This window comes from Parus major, chromosome 6 (genome assembly GCF_001522545.3).
Source record: "Parus major isolate Abel chromosome 6, Parus_major1.1, whole genome shotgun sequence".
Taxonomy (NCBI): Eukaryota; Metazoa; Chordata; class Aves; order Passeriformes; family Paridae; genus Parus; species Parus major.
In genome coordinates this window covers 20,340,184-20,357,337 of record NC_031775.1, presented here as the reverse complement: position 1 = coordinate 20,357,337, position 17,154 = coordinate 20,340,184, and the positions used below count along the sequence as shown (strand labels likewise).

The following is a 17,154-nucleotide window of genomic DNA, read 5'->3' as shown; positions in this document are numbered from 1 at the left end:
CAGGAGAGCTGGCCATGGGTCACCCTCTGTCCTGCTGTGCCAGGAGAGCTGGCCATGGGTCACCCTCTGCCCCACTGTGCCAGGAGAGCTGGCCACAGCCATCTGCTACCCTCCTGCACCCATCAGGCAGGAGCTGGCCTGCACCCATTCAGCTGGGAGCAATCCAGCGGGCCCTGATGCCCTGGGAAAGGCAGTGATGTGGCTTAGTCAGGGAAATTTGCTCTTCAGGAGAAATCCATCAAGTGCTAGCTGTGAGCCCAGGTTCATCTCAAACAAAGCTCAAAGCCCCCCAGGCTCCCCCCAGCCTGGCCCCCAGAGCTGGCAGGTATACTTGCTGGGAGGCTGCATGTGGGAGCAGACCAAGGTGCCCCAGGAGGTACCCAGAGCAGTGCAGGCACCATGCTCTCTTGCTCGCTGGTTTGCTCTTTGGAGCCAGCCTGATGTGCAGGGATGCTGTTGCAGGGATGCTGTTTTCATTGCCTGAGTAGGCAGGGCTGACTGAGATGCAGCTTCCTCAGACTTTTCTCCCCTGCAGCCACTCCTGAGATCCCAGCACAGCATCAAGGGCAGGCTCACAGTATCAGGGCTGTGCACAACTCCAGCAAGGATCCCCAGCCCACTGGCAGTGTCTGCTGGGTCATGGACCAATAAATCCTCTCTAGGAGAGATGCAGAGCACCCAGCTGCTCTCCCAGGCTCTCTGCTTACAAGGCAGTATATTTACTAACCCCCAGAGGAAAAGGAAACCTGCTACTTTTAACAGGATTTTTTTCATATGGTTTCCTTATCAACACCATGTGCTATAGGAGTTCCCCTCTGCCCACGTGTTTCTCAAGGGTGAGGGATGTTGTGGGGCACTGATAAGAACCACAGCTCACTGTGACGTTTTCACCTTGGTTTCTAGAAATCTGAAGTCCTGGCTTCCCTTGGGCCAGCTCAGTATGAGCGATCCAGCTGCCCTCCCCGTCTGTGCCCCCAACTCACCAGCCTGCCCTGGAACCCCTCAGTGGTACCAGCCTCCCTCCTGTGCTACCAGACCTGGGGCATTAGATGAAATTTCAGCTACAGAGGTATCGCTCTCCCATCTGCCTCCAACATTTGTTGCACCTGACATGAACTAACATCTCCTATTAACACTGTAAGGAACAGGTCTAGAAAATTCATCTCCCAGCAGAGTTTATAGAGGCCACAAGGAGAGAATCCCCAAAAAAGTGCAAGGAGAAGCCAGCACCAGCTTGACATCCTTGGGCAGACCTACCGGTAAGGGGTTGAAGTTCTGGTCCACCAAGTGGTTGTGGCCGTGGTCGAGGAAGGAATGCCGCACCACCACGTCGATGCCCTGGCTGGCCAGCAAGCCCAGCGTGTTCAGCCACCTGGGGACAGAGGGAACAGAGCCAGGGCACCATGGGGGGAACACTATGGGGGGACTGCCTGGTCCCAGTGGCACAGCTGCTCTCATGCATCCGACCTGATCCCTGCTCCAGCACCTAAGCTGAAACCTCCAGATGGTTTTGTGAGCTGGGCATTAACTGGCTTCCACTACCCCTGCCCCAGCAAGTCTGCATGTCTCTTCCCCTGGCCCAGCTGTGCTAAACCTGTATATCCCAAACCTGTGCCTGAGCCCTTGTGTGCACCCCAATATCTCAGCCCTGTGCCCAGAGCCTGGGGTGCTCCCCCAGCCTGCCATCCCTCTGCACTCCCTGTCTGAGCAGGGAGGACCAGACCTTTGCACTGGCCTATCTTCTCACACTCCTGGGCAAGACGTTCAACTCACAGCCTGCCACAGCCCTGAGAGCCCAGGCATGTCCCTGTGTTTTCCTGCAAAGCTTAGATAATCTTCCTCCATCTTTTGTGATCACAGCCATCTCTGAATATCAGAATTGGGGCTTTGCAGCAGGATGTCCAGGCCACGGGGCTGTGCCAGTGGACAAGCCCCAGCAGCCAGGAATGGTTGTAGCTTCAAAGGAGAGAAAATGGAAAGCAGAGCTGAGGAGGGGTAATAGGTATGAAATCGAGAAATTAACAATACTCAGGCTGCTAGGGAGTACTGAGGGCGTCTCTGGGCCTGGAGCTTGCCCTCTTCCAGTTGCAGCGCCTTTGCAGCACCTCAGCCTGCAGAGCCCATGGGGGTGGCAGTGCCCTGGCGCTGGCAAGGCAGCATCACTCACAGGAACCCGGCTGCGTACGAATCGGAGAGGTTGTTCATGCCTCCAGCTGAGGTCATGCCAACACCTTCCAGCCAGATCTTCTTCCCTGGTGTGTACGTGTTCACTACCTGCGTGAGAGACAACAGCAACCACAATTACTCTGGAGAACCTGTGATTTAAAGCCAAGCATATATCTCTTGTCTCATGGGAAGGCTTGTGGAGACCTTTGGTGATGGTACTGCTGGGCAGACAGTGCCTGCCTGGCCATGGCATGTAACTCTGTGTCTTTACCTTGGCTGGGTGGTGGGAGATATTCCTCACTCTTTCCTGCTACTGCCATATGTCCACCTGCATCTTCTGGAGCTGCTCCCAAAGGTACTCTCATGTTCCCAGTTGCAGATCCTGCTCTTCCCCCATGCTCTCCCCGTGCACTCTGTCTCACAGACTGCCCTCTCATGTCACCTTAGCTCTCCGTACCCCCTTTCAAAGTGGCTGCCAGCCATGGGTAGCCCCCAGGCACCAGAGGCTCTGCGGTGTGGAAGCACTGGGCCACATAGGGGAGCCACATGGATTAAAGGTGGGTGGGCACTCAGGGAGAAAGCAGTGGCATTCCTCCAGCCACAGGCAGGAGTCCCACAGCTGAGCAGGGGCTGTTCTGCCACCTGAGGGCCCATGGCACAGGTGGAACATGCAGGTCTGAGCATGCTGGCCCACCCCTTGCAAGGCTTCAGCCGGCAGTGCAGACAGCTGAGATACGCCAGATGGGACAGGGGGGCTCAGATGGCCAGAGCTGCCTTCTCCCAGCCTGAGCAACCTTCGGCACCACACCCTGTCCCTTCTTCTGCAATCCCACTTCTCCAGGCTGGGTGACAAGCTCCCAAGACCAGATGTCTGCAAACCCAGCGGCCCCAGGAACGCTCTGCGCAGCCTGATGGATCCTGCCCCATTAGTGAGGAGCGCTGGAATGTGCTGGATGGACTGGGATCCCTCAACGATGTTAAATACGCCAGCTCTGGGCTGCCTCCCACTCACAGCCTGTGAGAGTCGACAACCCTGACTGAAGCCCCAGAGGTGTTGGCATCCTGCCTGTAATTATCTAAGCCCGCCACCTTCCCCGGTCGGAGAGGAAGCAATAAAACAGGGAAGTGGACAAGTCCAGCTGCTCTAATCAGCCCCGGCAGGATGCACGGACTCAGAGCCAAGCTGGAGGCTATTAGCACCCAGTGCTGTGCTTTTGCTCAGCCACACTGGCATTCCCAGGAGAGCTTTCCCCAGCCCTGCCCTGTGCAGGTCAAATTCTGGCCCATGGCTGTGAGGGTTCCCCTGAACTGCACCAAGGGCAGCTCCTTGCTGCTTCTGGTCTGGGAATGGATGGAGTCCCACTCCATTCCCAGCAGGTTCTGACCCGCAGCTGAGGTGGGACACGTCACCGCTTTTGGCAGGCTATTATACCTCTGGGGGCCGGGTCAGCTGGTGTCTCTTGCTTGCCCCACAGTGATTCCACTATGCCATGCCTCCCCCGCAGCAGGAATATCATCCACGTACATGGATGACTCCCAGCTTGTGCCAGAGGGCTCAGCAAGCAGCTTCTCTCCTCCAGCTTTGCTGCACTGACCCTCTCATCCCCTTTCCCAGGGCCTCTTTGAGTTGTTTACTCATTCTATGGTTTCTCCCTACAGGAATTACAAGTGAGACATTGTGGTGAGTGGTAAGATTTGAAAACCTAGACAAGACAGATGGATAGACATCTCTTCTAGTCCCTAAGGCCTTTTGTGCTCACTAGGTGTTCCTTATTTCTTCCAGGGCTGACATCTGAGTGTGTCAGTCTTAGCCCTGGCCCCTCTATCAGCCAAAGCAGGGGGACCCTGTAAAGCCCCTGCCATGTATCCCATTGTTAGAGATTGTTAGGAGCTGGGTCCCTGGACCAGTGAGGAAAGGAGCACTCATGAGCCAGGCAGAGCCAAGGACTCTCACACCACAGCCCAGCAACAGCTGGGTTTTTTGACACAGTCAAAACATGATCATAAGGGAAAAAGGACACTAGTTCATAACAGTCACAATTCTCCACCAGTGAGAATCACTCTGGAGAGTGATTCTATGCAACTGTCACTACTTTGCAAGCAGCATTTCCAGGCACTGTGAGCAAGTGGGGCGAGATGTGGTGGTAGGATCCCCCTCCTGAACAGACATGGCACCAGCTATGCCCAGGAAGCTTTGGTCCCACCTGCCTGCTCGCTCCTGTCCTTGTTCTGGGGAGCAAGTCCAGTTTCACCCTCATTACATGCTGCTCCTTTGAGGAACAGACAGATGGGAGACTCAAGCCGGTCAGCTGCCTCAGCAGGGCTTTGCACGGTGTTTGCTCCTGCCGTGTGCATCCAGCCTGTGTCCCAGCACACCTGCACAGCCCACGCTGTGCTGCAGCCTGTGGCCACTTCCCTCAAAACCCACTGCACATCCCACCCTGGGGCCAGGCTTTCTGCTGCCTAGAGTTTCACCCTGTGTCCTGAATGAGACCTGGCTGCATTTTCACTGGGAGCACAGGGCCCAGCAGCCCTCTCCCTGCCCACCTCACCCCAGCTCCCCTGGGAGTGTGTCGATGCTGAGCCCTGGCCATGAGGCAGGCATGGTGTCCCCTCACCCCTGCAGACTGTTTGCACTTGCTCACCTTCTGGATTTTCCTGATCTGGTCTGAGAGTGTGTCCAACAGGCGTGTTTTCAGGAAGTCTGTCACTTTGGCCACTCGACCATCAATGTAGTAACTGGAAGGAAAATAAGAAGACAAGGTCAGAGAGCTGGAAGTATCTCTGACCCAAACCACATCCTCCTGTCCTGCTGCTGTCCCATACCAACAAGCTTCCTTTGCTCTAGGGGAGTCCCTGCTTGCACCCTGTCCTATCCTGGCCCTCTGGTCATGCCTGTGTGGCAGATGCCTCAGTCTCCAAAACAGGATGTAAGGTGGACACACCCTGAACACTGAGAATCCTGCACTTCAAGAACCATGGGAAGTTTTGCAATTTCTTAACTTTAGCTGGTGAAACTCTGGGGCCAGTATTGTAAAGGCTGGGAGCAAAATGCCCCTGCAAAGGCTTTGGAGCACTCTTGCACAACCTGCACCTTCCTTGCTTGCTCTTCCTGAAAATTCCACAGCTCAATCTCCCTGTCAAGAAATGTTGTGGCTGTTACCAGTGGAGGAAATCCTGCTCTCACAGAAATACTTTCTGGCCTATGAATGCCAGGGAGTTTCCCACACAGGGGGCTGATTCCTGCTCTCTATGTGCTTGATTTTATGAAGTACAGCTACAGTGCTGCCCAAAATGATGTGAATCATCTGTCTCAAAGTGTGAGAGGAAGGCTCTGAAATGTCTCACTGCTTTCTCCTGGCTCTGGGACATTCTGTGCTGACTGCACATACCCTGTGCCTAGAGGTAATCCCAACCTGCTCCTCCTGAGGAAGAGTTTTGGGCTGTCACCTCTCCTCCATGCAAAGAGAAATGGCAGCCCTCGTACATCTCCCAGGGGCTCCTGCCAATCTTGCAGGGAACAGATGCCTGCTGCAACATATCCCTGGGCCAGCCCTTTTCCTGATAAATAGGTTTTGCAAGAGAAACTTTACGAACCTTCTCCTAAATCTGCATTGTGCATCAGCCACTCACCACAGCAAGCCCCAGAGTATGTCAGAGCCATGTTGGGGGGATGGAGGTTCCCAGGAACAGCAGCAGCTCTGGCTGGGGCTGGTGGAGCTTAGTCATTGCCTCCCATCCCTCACAGGATCTACATCCACTCAGATTTCACCAGAGTTACACAGACCCTTCTCCCCCGCTGCAGACCCCAGTGCAGCGGTGGGTGCTGGGATGCATAACAGGCCTAAGACCTGGGCTCTGGAGAAAGGTGCATTCACCTTTCCAGGGCTGCTTTCTCCATGACATGTGTCTCATCTGCACCAGTGAGCAGCTGTAGCAGTGGTGGTGGCTGTTTCACTTGGGTGCTGGAATGCAGGAGCATCCTCAAAGGATGCTGTGGGCTAACCCAGCCTCAGACAGAGCACCTGGCACATGTGCAACATGCACAAGTGCTTGGAGAGATTTTTGTGTCTCCCCTCTCCAAGTCCCTAACTGTCCCAAAGCAGAATTCTATTACAGGCTCAACTTGCAAATGCATTCAACGAGAGGAACCTCCTCTGTCAACCCTCCCCTGGGTGTGCAGTCCCAGCTGTGTCCCCAGAGGAGCCCGGGAACATGCCAGGCACACCCCAACACTGTGTGACCTGGGCAAGGAGGCAAGAGGCATTTCTGTATATCCATGGTGACTGGAAGGTGCTAAGGGCAGAGATAATCTCCAGGGAGAATTTAGGAAGTTTTCAAAATCGTTCCGATCACTTACACACTATTGAACCACTGGCTGCTGGGAGGAGAGCAGATCTGTGAGCAGCAGGCAGTGGTGGGGTTTACACAGATTACTTTTTAAGACAAAATTACAAAGCAGTGTTCTCTGGGGATGGCAGATGTTTGGATTTTAGCACTGCACTTAAAAACGGAACAGAAATGACTTTTTCAGACTGCTGTGGACTAAAAACCCCATCACCTGGGCTGAAAACTGGCTGAAAGACATAAAAAAAGGGTTGAATTCACAAGGAAAAGATGGAGTTAGGTAGACTTCAATCTGTGTATGGCCCCTCCAATGCATTAGGTTTTCTGCAGGGTTTAGCCCTTGCCCAATATGGTCCCAGAACTCCTCGGAGAGCAAAGACAAGCTTGCACCTCCTCATCACCTCATTCAAGCACAAGGTGTGCTCTGACATGCAGCTCCACTGCCAGGGGAGGGAGAGGACCAGCAGCAGACCCAGAGGAGCCTCTGCTCCCCCAGAAATCACGTGGAGGCAGCCTGGGAAGGTGCTGTTGTGCTCAGCCCGGACCCTACAGGGAAGAGAAATATCCAGGAATATGTGCCATGGTCACTTTTTTTTTTTGACACCTTCATTAACAACCCAAATAAACAGAGACTGGTAGAGGCATGAAGGCAGAAATTAATAATCAGTAATCATGCTTCAGTATCAAGAATTCTTGGTAGCATATTTCCTGGTGGTGAAGAGGGGAACACTTCAGCTTTGGGTGTGTAAACAGAACAGAAAGACAATTACAAGCTTCAGTGAAATGGGAAAGGATCTCTTGCAAATCTGCCTGGGAAGTCCTCAGATGCCAACAAGTGGTTTCATCCTCCTCAGTCTAGGAAAAAGGGAAAATGGCACCAGTTGCACAAGGCTTGTGAGGAAGAGAGAGGAACTGAGGTCTGTGCTGATACCTGGCTGCAGGTTGGGTTTCCAGCTTGATCTTATTGAGTTAAGGGCACTTCCTTTTGGCAGCTTTAACTGTCAATATAGGCAGTATAGAAATCCACAAAATGCAAACAACTGTCAGGCCTTTAAAGCAGGAGAAGAGCTCATTAGGCGTGGATTATTCCTTGGAGTACAGGCTGCAGCTTTGCTGATATTTACAATGACTCAGTGCACTTGACTTTAAAAAAAAGAAAACAACCTAAAACAGTCACAACTCTTCAGCCTCCAAAAAATCCAGCAGCAGCTGCAGAGATATCCAGCACTGACAAATACCTCCCCAGGCTGCTGACCTGAGCCAGCCCCAGGGTCCGTGGCACTCACGTCCTCCTCTGCTAAGTCCAGCAAGGAGATGAACGGACAGACCCTCCCCAGCATGGGCAGGGGTCTCTGTCAGCCACGACTCTGCAGAGCACATGTAGCTCTTGGACAAGCTGTTTGTCTCCAACACAGGCTGACAGTTCTTCCAGTGGGCTCTGGGTATGGGACAGCAACAGAAAATGGCCCTGAAGCCTAGGAAACATCAGCATGCACACCAGGAGCACTGACCATGCTGTTTCTCTTAATTCAGGACAGAACAGATATGAGAGCTGACCTATATATATATTTATAGAGCTGGGCCATTGTAACCCCTAGTTTGATGCCACCATGTCTAGGAATAGGCAGTCTGCAAGAACATGAGAAAAGACAGCCAAGAAAAAGAGAGCTCTAGCAACCAAATCCCAGATGAAACATGCATCTTGAAGCAAAGGCCATGTACATCTACTTTTGGGTGTCCTATTATACTTTGAACGCCTTTTCAAACAAACCTGAGACAAATTCTCTCCCCTCCACTTACATTACCCCATTTCTAAAATCATCATTTGACTTTGCCATAGAAACCCATGATGGGATCAGTGCACTTTACAGAGAGAGATGTGACTGGGCTGCTCCAGAGGTGGCCAAACCAGAATGGTGCAGGGGAAGGATTTAGCCAACAGCTGGGCAAGAATTTATGCCAGTGCTAGGAAACGAACCACCCCAATTCCTGGCCTCCATCCTTGGATGGAAATGTAGCATGGGACAACGATGAGCTGAGAACAGTAGTGAGGCAGGGCTGAACACAGAAATGGCCTTGTTCTTGAGCAGGCTGCAAGGCCAGGCTTCACACAGCTCCCCACTGCCTCCCAGAGAGGGACAGTGCCAGGCACCAGAGCACTTGAGTGATTCAGGGGCTGGCTACATGACTCTGTCCTCTTACCTCCAGGTTTAGTGTTTACATTTAAAATGGTTTTCTAGCAAAATCCATGATTTGCTGCATGGGACCATAAGCATTGTACTGTGTTTAATGAAGGCAATGCACTGACTCCTGGGCAGCTGGTTTCACTTACATCCTCCTTCATTGTAAAGAGAAACCTTTGCCCCTATTATCTGACCTCTTCTTCTGTTGCAGTTAATTACATTAAAGCCCACTTCCCAAAGCTCAGGAATTTCCGGATCTACTTTGTTGCCTGCTGCTACAGGGAGAGTCTGCTTGGAATTAGGGCACCCTCCTGCCAGGGATGCCGAGTAGGGCAGATCCTCATGGTCAGCATGACATCCTGCTGCCACTGCAGCTGTGAAACTGAGACACCTCTGCTGACACGTTGCCCTGAGCCGTGAGATCTTCCCGAGGAGAGGGTGTCTGCAGTATGGGACGCGGGGCAGCCACGCCGCTTCTCCTGGAGAAGGGATGCAGGATGTGAGCTGCCCCTTCCAAAGACCTGCAGGCACAGATGAGAGGTGCTGCTCACCTGTAGCCAGCTAATAAATGTATTGGTGAAGAGTGACTGGGGGTTGTTCTCTGGCCCCAAAGGCACAACTCACACCCACACTTTTCTCTACCTGTCCCACCACTGGGAGCCGTCCCTGGCCTGTGCCATCTCCCCAGCCTTGCCCTGGCATTGTCTGGAAATGTGCTGCTGGCCAGGGCCATGTGCTGCCAGGAACTGTTCCTTCCACCAGACAGTGAAGAGGATTGCAAACCCGTGGGCAGAGCTGTGCCCTGACCAGGTTTATTTGCAGGTTGTAGTGGGTTTGACTTTAAAATCACCACACAGGTGCAAATGGATCACAGGTTCCTTTCTGCAGCCCCTTCCTTCCAGCCTGTGAAGACACTGCACTCAGAGTGCTCACAGGAGCGGGCTGATGTGAGCTCAAATACACACCCTTATATATACACCTTTGTATATATAAGTATATATATATGTATATATACACATATATACATATATATACACATACCAGTTCTCTCCTGGCACCTTTGGGAAATCTGTCCTGTGCTACTGCTCAGTACTAGATGAGCATCTCCCCCTGAATATTCAACATGACTTGGCCAGAAGAGATGTCACCCAAACCAAGCCAGGCAAAAGCATTTAAAGCAATGTCTCACACATGCCTGTGTGGCTGGCACCTCTGATTTGCCTCATAGGACAAGTGACTTTGTGTCTTGGAAGAGAAGGTGGCATTCTCCAAGAAGCCACAGGGGCAGATGTCTGCTGGTTTTGAAGATGCAAACATTTACTTTCCCCCTAAGTATTAGGGATTTGTGTTTCAGAGGCAGCATTGCATGAGGATTTTCCCATTAAACATGACAAACTTGGAACTGTGTGCAAGACTTCAAATGGAAATCCAGTTGTGCAGACTGAGAGAGCGTGCCCAGGGATGCAACAGGGCACAGCTGCAGGTTTAAGCGGACAATGAATCTTCACTGTGTGTGAGGACACCAGCACAGAGCAAAGAGATGGCTGTGGGGAGGATCCTGAGCAGTGGAAACCCACATCCAAAGGCTGACAGGGTCTGGGTTTCCTCATAACCAAACATAACAATCTAAATCATCAGAGTAATGCCAAAGTTCTTGGAGCCACCCTCCTTTAGAGGAAATTCCCTGAGCACTTTGAAGCCATTCACACATCCCTCTCCAGCAACACTTTACTTCTGAAGAGAGAGGCACACATGCTGAGTTTTGTTATGTATCTAAGTGAAACCATACTCAGTTGAGTGAGTGAGACTCACTGGTGACCTGCTTATTTCTACCCAGTGTCACTTTTCTATCAATTATATTTCAGATATATTCTGTTTTCACACAGAGAATAGGGCTCCTTGCAATATATTCCCTTCTCAATTCCCTTTCTGGATTGAGCACAGACTTTTCAAAGGAATAACAGATTTGACAAATTTATAACCAATATCCCAGGAGAACGTTAGGGTTTGGAACTGAAATACTCATACTTGAAATTAGACAGCAGTTTAGTTTCCTGCTAATAATTTTCTTCTTGGATACAAAGGAACTTGTTTTGTTTTGTTTTGCTGTTTGGAGCAGAAGGATGAGACACTGTTTTGACATTTATTCATAAACAGTACAGAAGCCCAGCTCAGAGCTGTGGCCATTGCCAGTCCTCACAATCACATACAATTGCTATCTCCAGAGCTGCAAGCCCTGGCTGGGGGAGAAGCAGAAACTGCACTGCAGTGGAAATGGGTCAGCAGGCAGCAGCTCAGCTCTGCTGACCCTTGTGGGGAGCTGCACCAGCCCTCCCAACCACAAGCTTCTGCTGCAGCACCAGACCTGACAAGCACTTCAGACTGATCGTATGAGAAAAGGTTTCAAGGCAGCCATGCAGGCAGATTCCCTGCACACCAGATGAAACTCCACATCTGAAGCCTGGAAGATTGTTCCTTCAACTCATCCAAGGGCTTGGCCCAGCCATCAAGCCCTGTTGCAGAAAGCAAATTCCTGGACTAAGTAAATGAGATCAGCACATCGTGTAATCATGAAAAGCAAATTCCCAGATGAGACATAGATCATCATTGCACAGCATGAGCCTGTAAGTAACACAAATCCTGCTCCAATTCCTCTGCTACCCCACTGTCCCCCTTGCAGCAAGCTGCTGCTGCCTGGCAGGGAATGGGACTTACAGGTTGCTGGTCATGTCTGGTGCTATAAACCCCTCTAAGATGCCAACAGTTGCATCTGCAGAAGCCTCCGAGGTTAACATGCTGACACAGAGACTATGGGTGCACTTGCAAGAAAACCTCGTGTTTTAAACCCCTCTGAGCTCTCCTGGAGAGCAGGTCTCCAAAGGGCCTTTACAAGCCTCACTAGAGCACTTCAGCAAAGCAGCCCAAGCACCTCATGGAGGGTCATTGTGAAGAATCAGCTTGGGAACAAGACCTGTGGGCAGCATATTCAAGCACACCCTGGAGCTGAGACCCTGGCTCCCATGCCCAGTGTCCTGTGTGGGAAGTATAACCCAGCATGACAGCAAAACCACTTTTTCTGAGAACAGAATGGTCTCACCATAGTTTATTCCCTCCAGTGAATACTTGTCTCTGAAACATGTCCTTTCTGTGGTGGGGGAGAGTCCTGCTTGCCCCACAAAACCTCTTGTCTCAGTTTTGGTGGTCAGTGCTGTGCTTGTATGGTGCCTCACCTTTGCACTGGTGTTTGCAGTCCCACTGCAGAGAGCCACAGCCTGCAGGGGAGCCTACCTCTGGCCACAGCACACAAACCAGGCCAGGTGCAAATAAAAGGAACAAAAATGTTTTTGGATTTTCCCTCAAATAAGAAAACCTCTCCCTCCACATGGTGCTTGTTACACTCAGTGCTACAGCTCAGAGCTTCCTTTGCTCTTTTGAAATGTAGCATTTGTAGGACCAGGAGGAAAAACAGGTAACAGAATCTCGCTCAGCCTCAGCTGGGCCAGGATCTTGGATGTTCATCCCCTTTTAACTGATACCTGCTGCTGGGGCTCCACCTGCATGTAGGACACAGCTGTGTCTGTGGACACCCTGACAAAGCAGAGTGGGGGCTGGGGCATTATGTGTTCACCATTGGACTGAGGTGCCTCTCCCTTGTCTGGACAAACCAGTTTAGATTCAGGCCAGTGGGCAGGAGGAGACAGTGATTGGGGTGAAAGGAAAAGGCCTTTCAGATAGTCCCATATATTTGTGGCATGTGGCTTTTGTCTCCTTGTTGTTCCTACCCCTGGAGCTGCCTGTCCTGCCAGCTGCCTCTGGAGACTCAGCAGTCCAGTTCAGAGCTCTGTTTCCAGCAATCTGGCAGGCCAGGTTTGCAGGCAGTGGGATTTTTATCCTGTGTCTCAGCTACAGGTGTAAAGTTTATCACATCCACTCCTGTAATTGTTTGAGAAGCTCAAGAAAGAAGGGCAGAGCTCCCTTCACCTGATTAAGTTCAGCAGGGCAGAGGAGGTGGCTGTAGCACATCTGCCCCTTTGACACATCAGCTCTGTTCCCAGCATCTGTGACCACTGCACTGGGTGCTGGAAAATAGAAGGAATGGTGAATACCTACTGTTGCCAGGTAACAGCATCCACCGTGCCACCAGCCACTTTCATGAACCTGTGGGAAACAGAGGAAGAAACCAGATAAGCCCAGTGTTGTCACAGGGGAAATCCTAAAACAAACAATGCTCACCCTACATCACGAGATACCAGAGGTGGCCACTGTACCCACAAACGCTTTCTAATGATGCCTTTGTGTCCTTAAATAGAAGGAATAAATTCTGCTTAACACAAATGTGTGTAGGAAGCACAGCTGAGAATAACAAAGTGAAACCAAACCACCAGCAGAGCTCTGGCCATCATTTTAGAGCAGGTAGGGAGAGCTTTTGGAACACAACAACCTTTCAGGAACAAGATCTTGAGGTATGTATTAAGTTCTGTGACTTTAACAACACTAAACAGCAATTAAAGAACATGTTTTAAATGTCCATCTTAAAAGAAGGTACTTCTTAGCCCCCAATATGTATTTAATCTGAGGAACTCTTTGCTGGAATTCAAGCAAGGACTGGAAAATGTAAGAAAATGGAAATAAAACCCAGCAAAGCTATTAGGTGCAAAAATGCCACCTCCTGCTCAGGAAGCTCCTGAGGAAGGGAGGAAAAGCTGGACTAATACTGTTGAGTGCTTTCTATTTTTTGACTCTTTCTTTGGCACTGGCTATTAGCAAACTGATGGGATTCTGACCTAGGTTTTGGTTTATTCCATTCCTATGCCTCACCACAGCACTTCCATGGACAAGGTTAAAGTCAGTGATATATGGCTATTATTCTCCTGATGGCTTCTGACCTGACTAAGAAAATACCTCTTCCAGACAGCTCCTGTTTGAGTCAGACTTGAGGCCACACAGGTCCACCTGCTCACACTGCCAGTCCCCAAACCAAAGCAATTCCTAATCTTGGGCACCACATGCAACCACACAGGAGGAGCTGGCAGCTGCAGCGGTGGCTCCCTGGCTCCCCAGCCCAGCAATCCAAACAGCACCTTGGAAAACTGCAGCTCCCACGAGGAAGCCCAAGCAGTTCTGATATCCCTGTGTTTAGGGGCACGGATATGGAAACACAGAAAGGCTTGCTCCAACTGGACAGGCACGTTGTCTGTGCAGGAGTGCAACGTGCACTGCGTGGCTGATGCATTTTGGAAGTGATAATGCACACACATGACAGGAGACATTTCCCTGAGCTCATGAATATGCTGAGAAAGGAAACAATGCTGTATTTCCTTGGGCTGCTTTTGATGCACAAGGATCCTGGGAACACGGCAGCAATGTCACAGCTGTCCCAACTCCACACTGGGGTGAGTGGTGCTGGGTCCAGCGACCCCAAGGAGAGCCCCATGGCCGAGGGTAGGGAGGGGGAAGGTTTGTGAGGAGAGACCATCAGACTGTTTGTCATGGCAGGGATGAGCAGCAGCTTTCCAGCACATGAGCCTCTAATCAGGTCTGAAACAAGAGCAGCGAGCTTCAGGCTAAATATAGCTCGGAAATGATCATTCTGACTTTAAATTAATGACCATGGTCAATTATAGACTGGGACAAAAGGGCAGCTGCACCCCGTGGAGCATAAGAGGATGCTGGCAAAGGCAGCAATAATAAATCCCTGCAGACAGAGAGGCAAGAGATACAATTAGAAATGGAAAAACAATAACATGCTGTAAACTCCTGTAGCACTGATGCATCCCCGATTCTGCTGCCCAGCAGTGCTCTGAGCTCAGCTCCCAGGCTCTGTAAAAGATGCAAAAGCCTTTCTGGAATGCTTTTACATCTCTCTTGAGGGTCAGGCCTGGAAGACCCGTGGCAATTCGATGGTTGGGAACAGTTCCTCGCCAGCTGAGCAGGGGGAGAATGTCAGCTGGGTGACAAGTGCAGGCATAGGGAGAGGTGTGAGCTCCCCACAACTCACATTAGTCACCTGGAAAAAAGAACATTTTGTGAATATTGCTGAGGAGGTGTTGCTGCTGTATAAAACTAAGTGTGCAGAAATATGCCAGAAGAGTCAAAAACCCTAGCTCCCAGGTTTTAAATTCTCTGTAAAGGAGCTGCTGCGTAAAATGTAACGCACAAAGTCTATAAGAGTGAACTAATGAACTCTAAACTGAAATTATGAACACAATCTGTATTGGATTTGAAGATCAATATCTTGCAATTGGATTTGAAGATTAGCCCAACTTGTTTTCTAACATCAAATGCTTCACAGTCTGTCTGGAAGTACACCATCCCGGATTTTATTGAATCACCCCTTCAGGCTCAGCTTGGCACTCTCTCCTCACAGACCAAAACCATGAGCAGACCAAGCTTAAAGGGAGAAGCTCTCTGGTTTTGCTTGCCATTTCCACAGGCCCTACAGCCCTGTTGAAGACACACCTAGAGTTGTGTTTGAGCAGGGACTGAGAAACAAAGCAAACCCTTATTATAACCTCTGGAGCAGCAGAAGCAGGACATCCATATACCCCATCTCCCACGTCTCTAGGAAGCTACTTGGCCTCTCGATAAAAAGTTCCTGTTCTAGAGGACAGGCATCACTCAGGCAGCACAGTGCAGACCAGAAACAGGACAGAAAAGCCTTGGCTTGCTTAGTGCTCTATAATAGCAAGATAAATCAGTTAGTTCTGGTAATATTAAAATCTTATGGTGAAACATACATATCTAGCTCAAATTTTCTTTTCCATGTCTGTTCTTCCTTCTTTCTGTTTTCTTCCTTTTGTTGAGATTTTTGCAAGAGAAAGTTCCTGGTAATTCTTCAAGTCCTGTCTTTAGAGCTGGAGTTGTTCCTGGAGCCCCCCAGATGTCTTGGGCAATGGTCTCTACTCTCCAGAGGGAACCTAGAGCAGCCCAGCAGCCAGCTGTGGTACTGCAGGAGTAAGAGATGAAAGCCTAGGGGATGTGAAGATGCAGTAATGCACAGGTATCCAAATACCCTTGTTTTAGGAACAGGGATTTAACTAATCCCTTTATTCCTATAGCACCTCTGCTGCTCCACCCACAGATTTTGAGGCCAGTGAAGATCCATACAGTCAAAATGACCAGTGGTGGCACGTTTTCATTTGGGATTTCCATGTGTGCAGCCTGGTGCAGGCACAGCAAACCAGACACTTCTGGGACAGCTCAGATCCCTGCACATGTGCTGCACAGATGGGCTGGGCTGGCACAGTAAATTTGCCATTTTCCTACACACCAGAGTCTCTCTGTGAGCACCAGTTTCACTAAGTCCCTCCCAGGAGCAGTGGGACAAGCTCAGCCCATACTGTGCAATAGTATTCAGAAGGGTGGCAGCCCCAACAGCTGCCCATGTAATACCCCTGGCTGGATTTCCACATATCAGAAACCTGGGCACATGTTAAAATCATCAAGAAAACTCTTTGAAATCTTCTAGGGCAGCATTTCTAGTTGGGAAAGCAGAACACATCAGAGACACATAGAGGAATAGGAATCTTGGGTAGGGGGTTTTTGATTTTGAGGACGAGACCATGTCACTGAGCTTGGTAAGGACATCTAAGTGACAGATGGTAGGTTTAGATTAGGTACTAGCAAGAAATTCTTCACTGTGAGGGTGATAAGGCACAGGAGCAGGTTGACCAAAGAAGCTATGGATGCCCCATCCCTGAAGTGTTTAAGGCCAGGTTGGATAATCTGGTCTACTGGAAGGTGGGCATGGCAGGGGGCTGGAACTGGATAATCTCTAAATTCCCTTTCAATCCAACTCATCCCATTACTCTGTGATGTGTCCATTTTCTTACCCTTGCAGCTGGCTCTGTGCCAGCATCCCGTGCCACCACTGCTACCTGTGGGGCCTTGCACTGAGAAAAACGTGATTCAGTGTTCTCAGTGGCTCACACAGTTCACAGCTCCGTCCCAGAGATGGTAGTTTTAGCACAAGGTGGGGCTCACTTCACAGGTCATGAATGGGCCATGGGGACAAGGAGCAGCAGGGCTGCAACACCTCAGGATGGTTCTGATACCCAAACTCTGTATTGTGACACCATGGGTCAAATCTGACCTCTTCCAGAGCATCTCCCATAGCCACATCCCCCAGGACCACAACTTTCACTGTAGTGTTGGCAGATGTCTGAAACACATCTCCTGTCCTAATTCAGTACTTGTCAGTCATGGAGCACCTACTGCAACCTTAAGTAAATTGCTCCCGTGGTTAATTAGCCTCCAAGTACATTATTTCTCATTTAAGTGTGTCTGGATTCAGCTGCCAGCCTCTGGAACTTCCTCGGCTTATTCCTGATCCATTAAAAAGACATTCACATTTGGAAATCTCTTTCCCATGCAGGTAATAGCAGATTTTCATCCTTTAAATTATATATATATAAAAAAAGAAAAATAGCAAAAAGCAATGCTGTAACAAAGGATGCAG

At 50.3% G+C, this 17,154-nt stretch overlaps 1 protein-coding gene across 1 annotated transcript in view; it reads right to left on the bottom strand.

The window, feature by feature from the left end:
- HPSE2 (heparanase 2 (inactive)) overlaps window positions 1-17,154 on the bottom strand; it is a 106,842-nt gene that overhangs the window by 11,876 nt on the left and 77,812 nt on the right. Inside the window, exons 6-9 of the mRNA XM_015633302.2 lie at window positions 12,807-12,854; window positions 4,812-4,905; window positions 2,168-2,274; window positions 1,258-1,372 (exon numbers count right to left, since the gene is read on the bottom strand). Of these exons, the coding sequence (XP_015488788.1) occupies window positions 1,258-1,372; window positions 2,168-2,274; window positions 4,812-4,905; window positions 12,807-12,854 (364 nt within the window). The remainder of the gene's footprint in view (window positions 1-1,257; window positions 1,373-2,167; window positions 2,275-4,811; window positions 4,906-12,806; window positions 12,855-17,154) is intronic.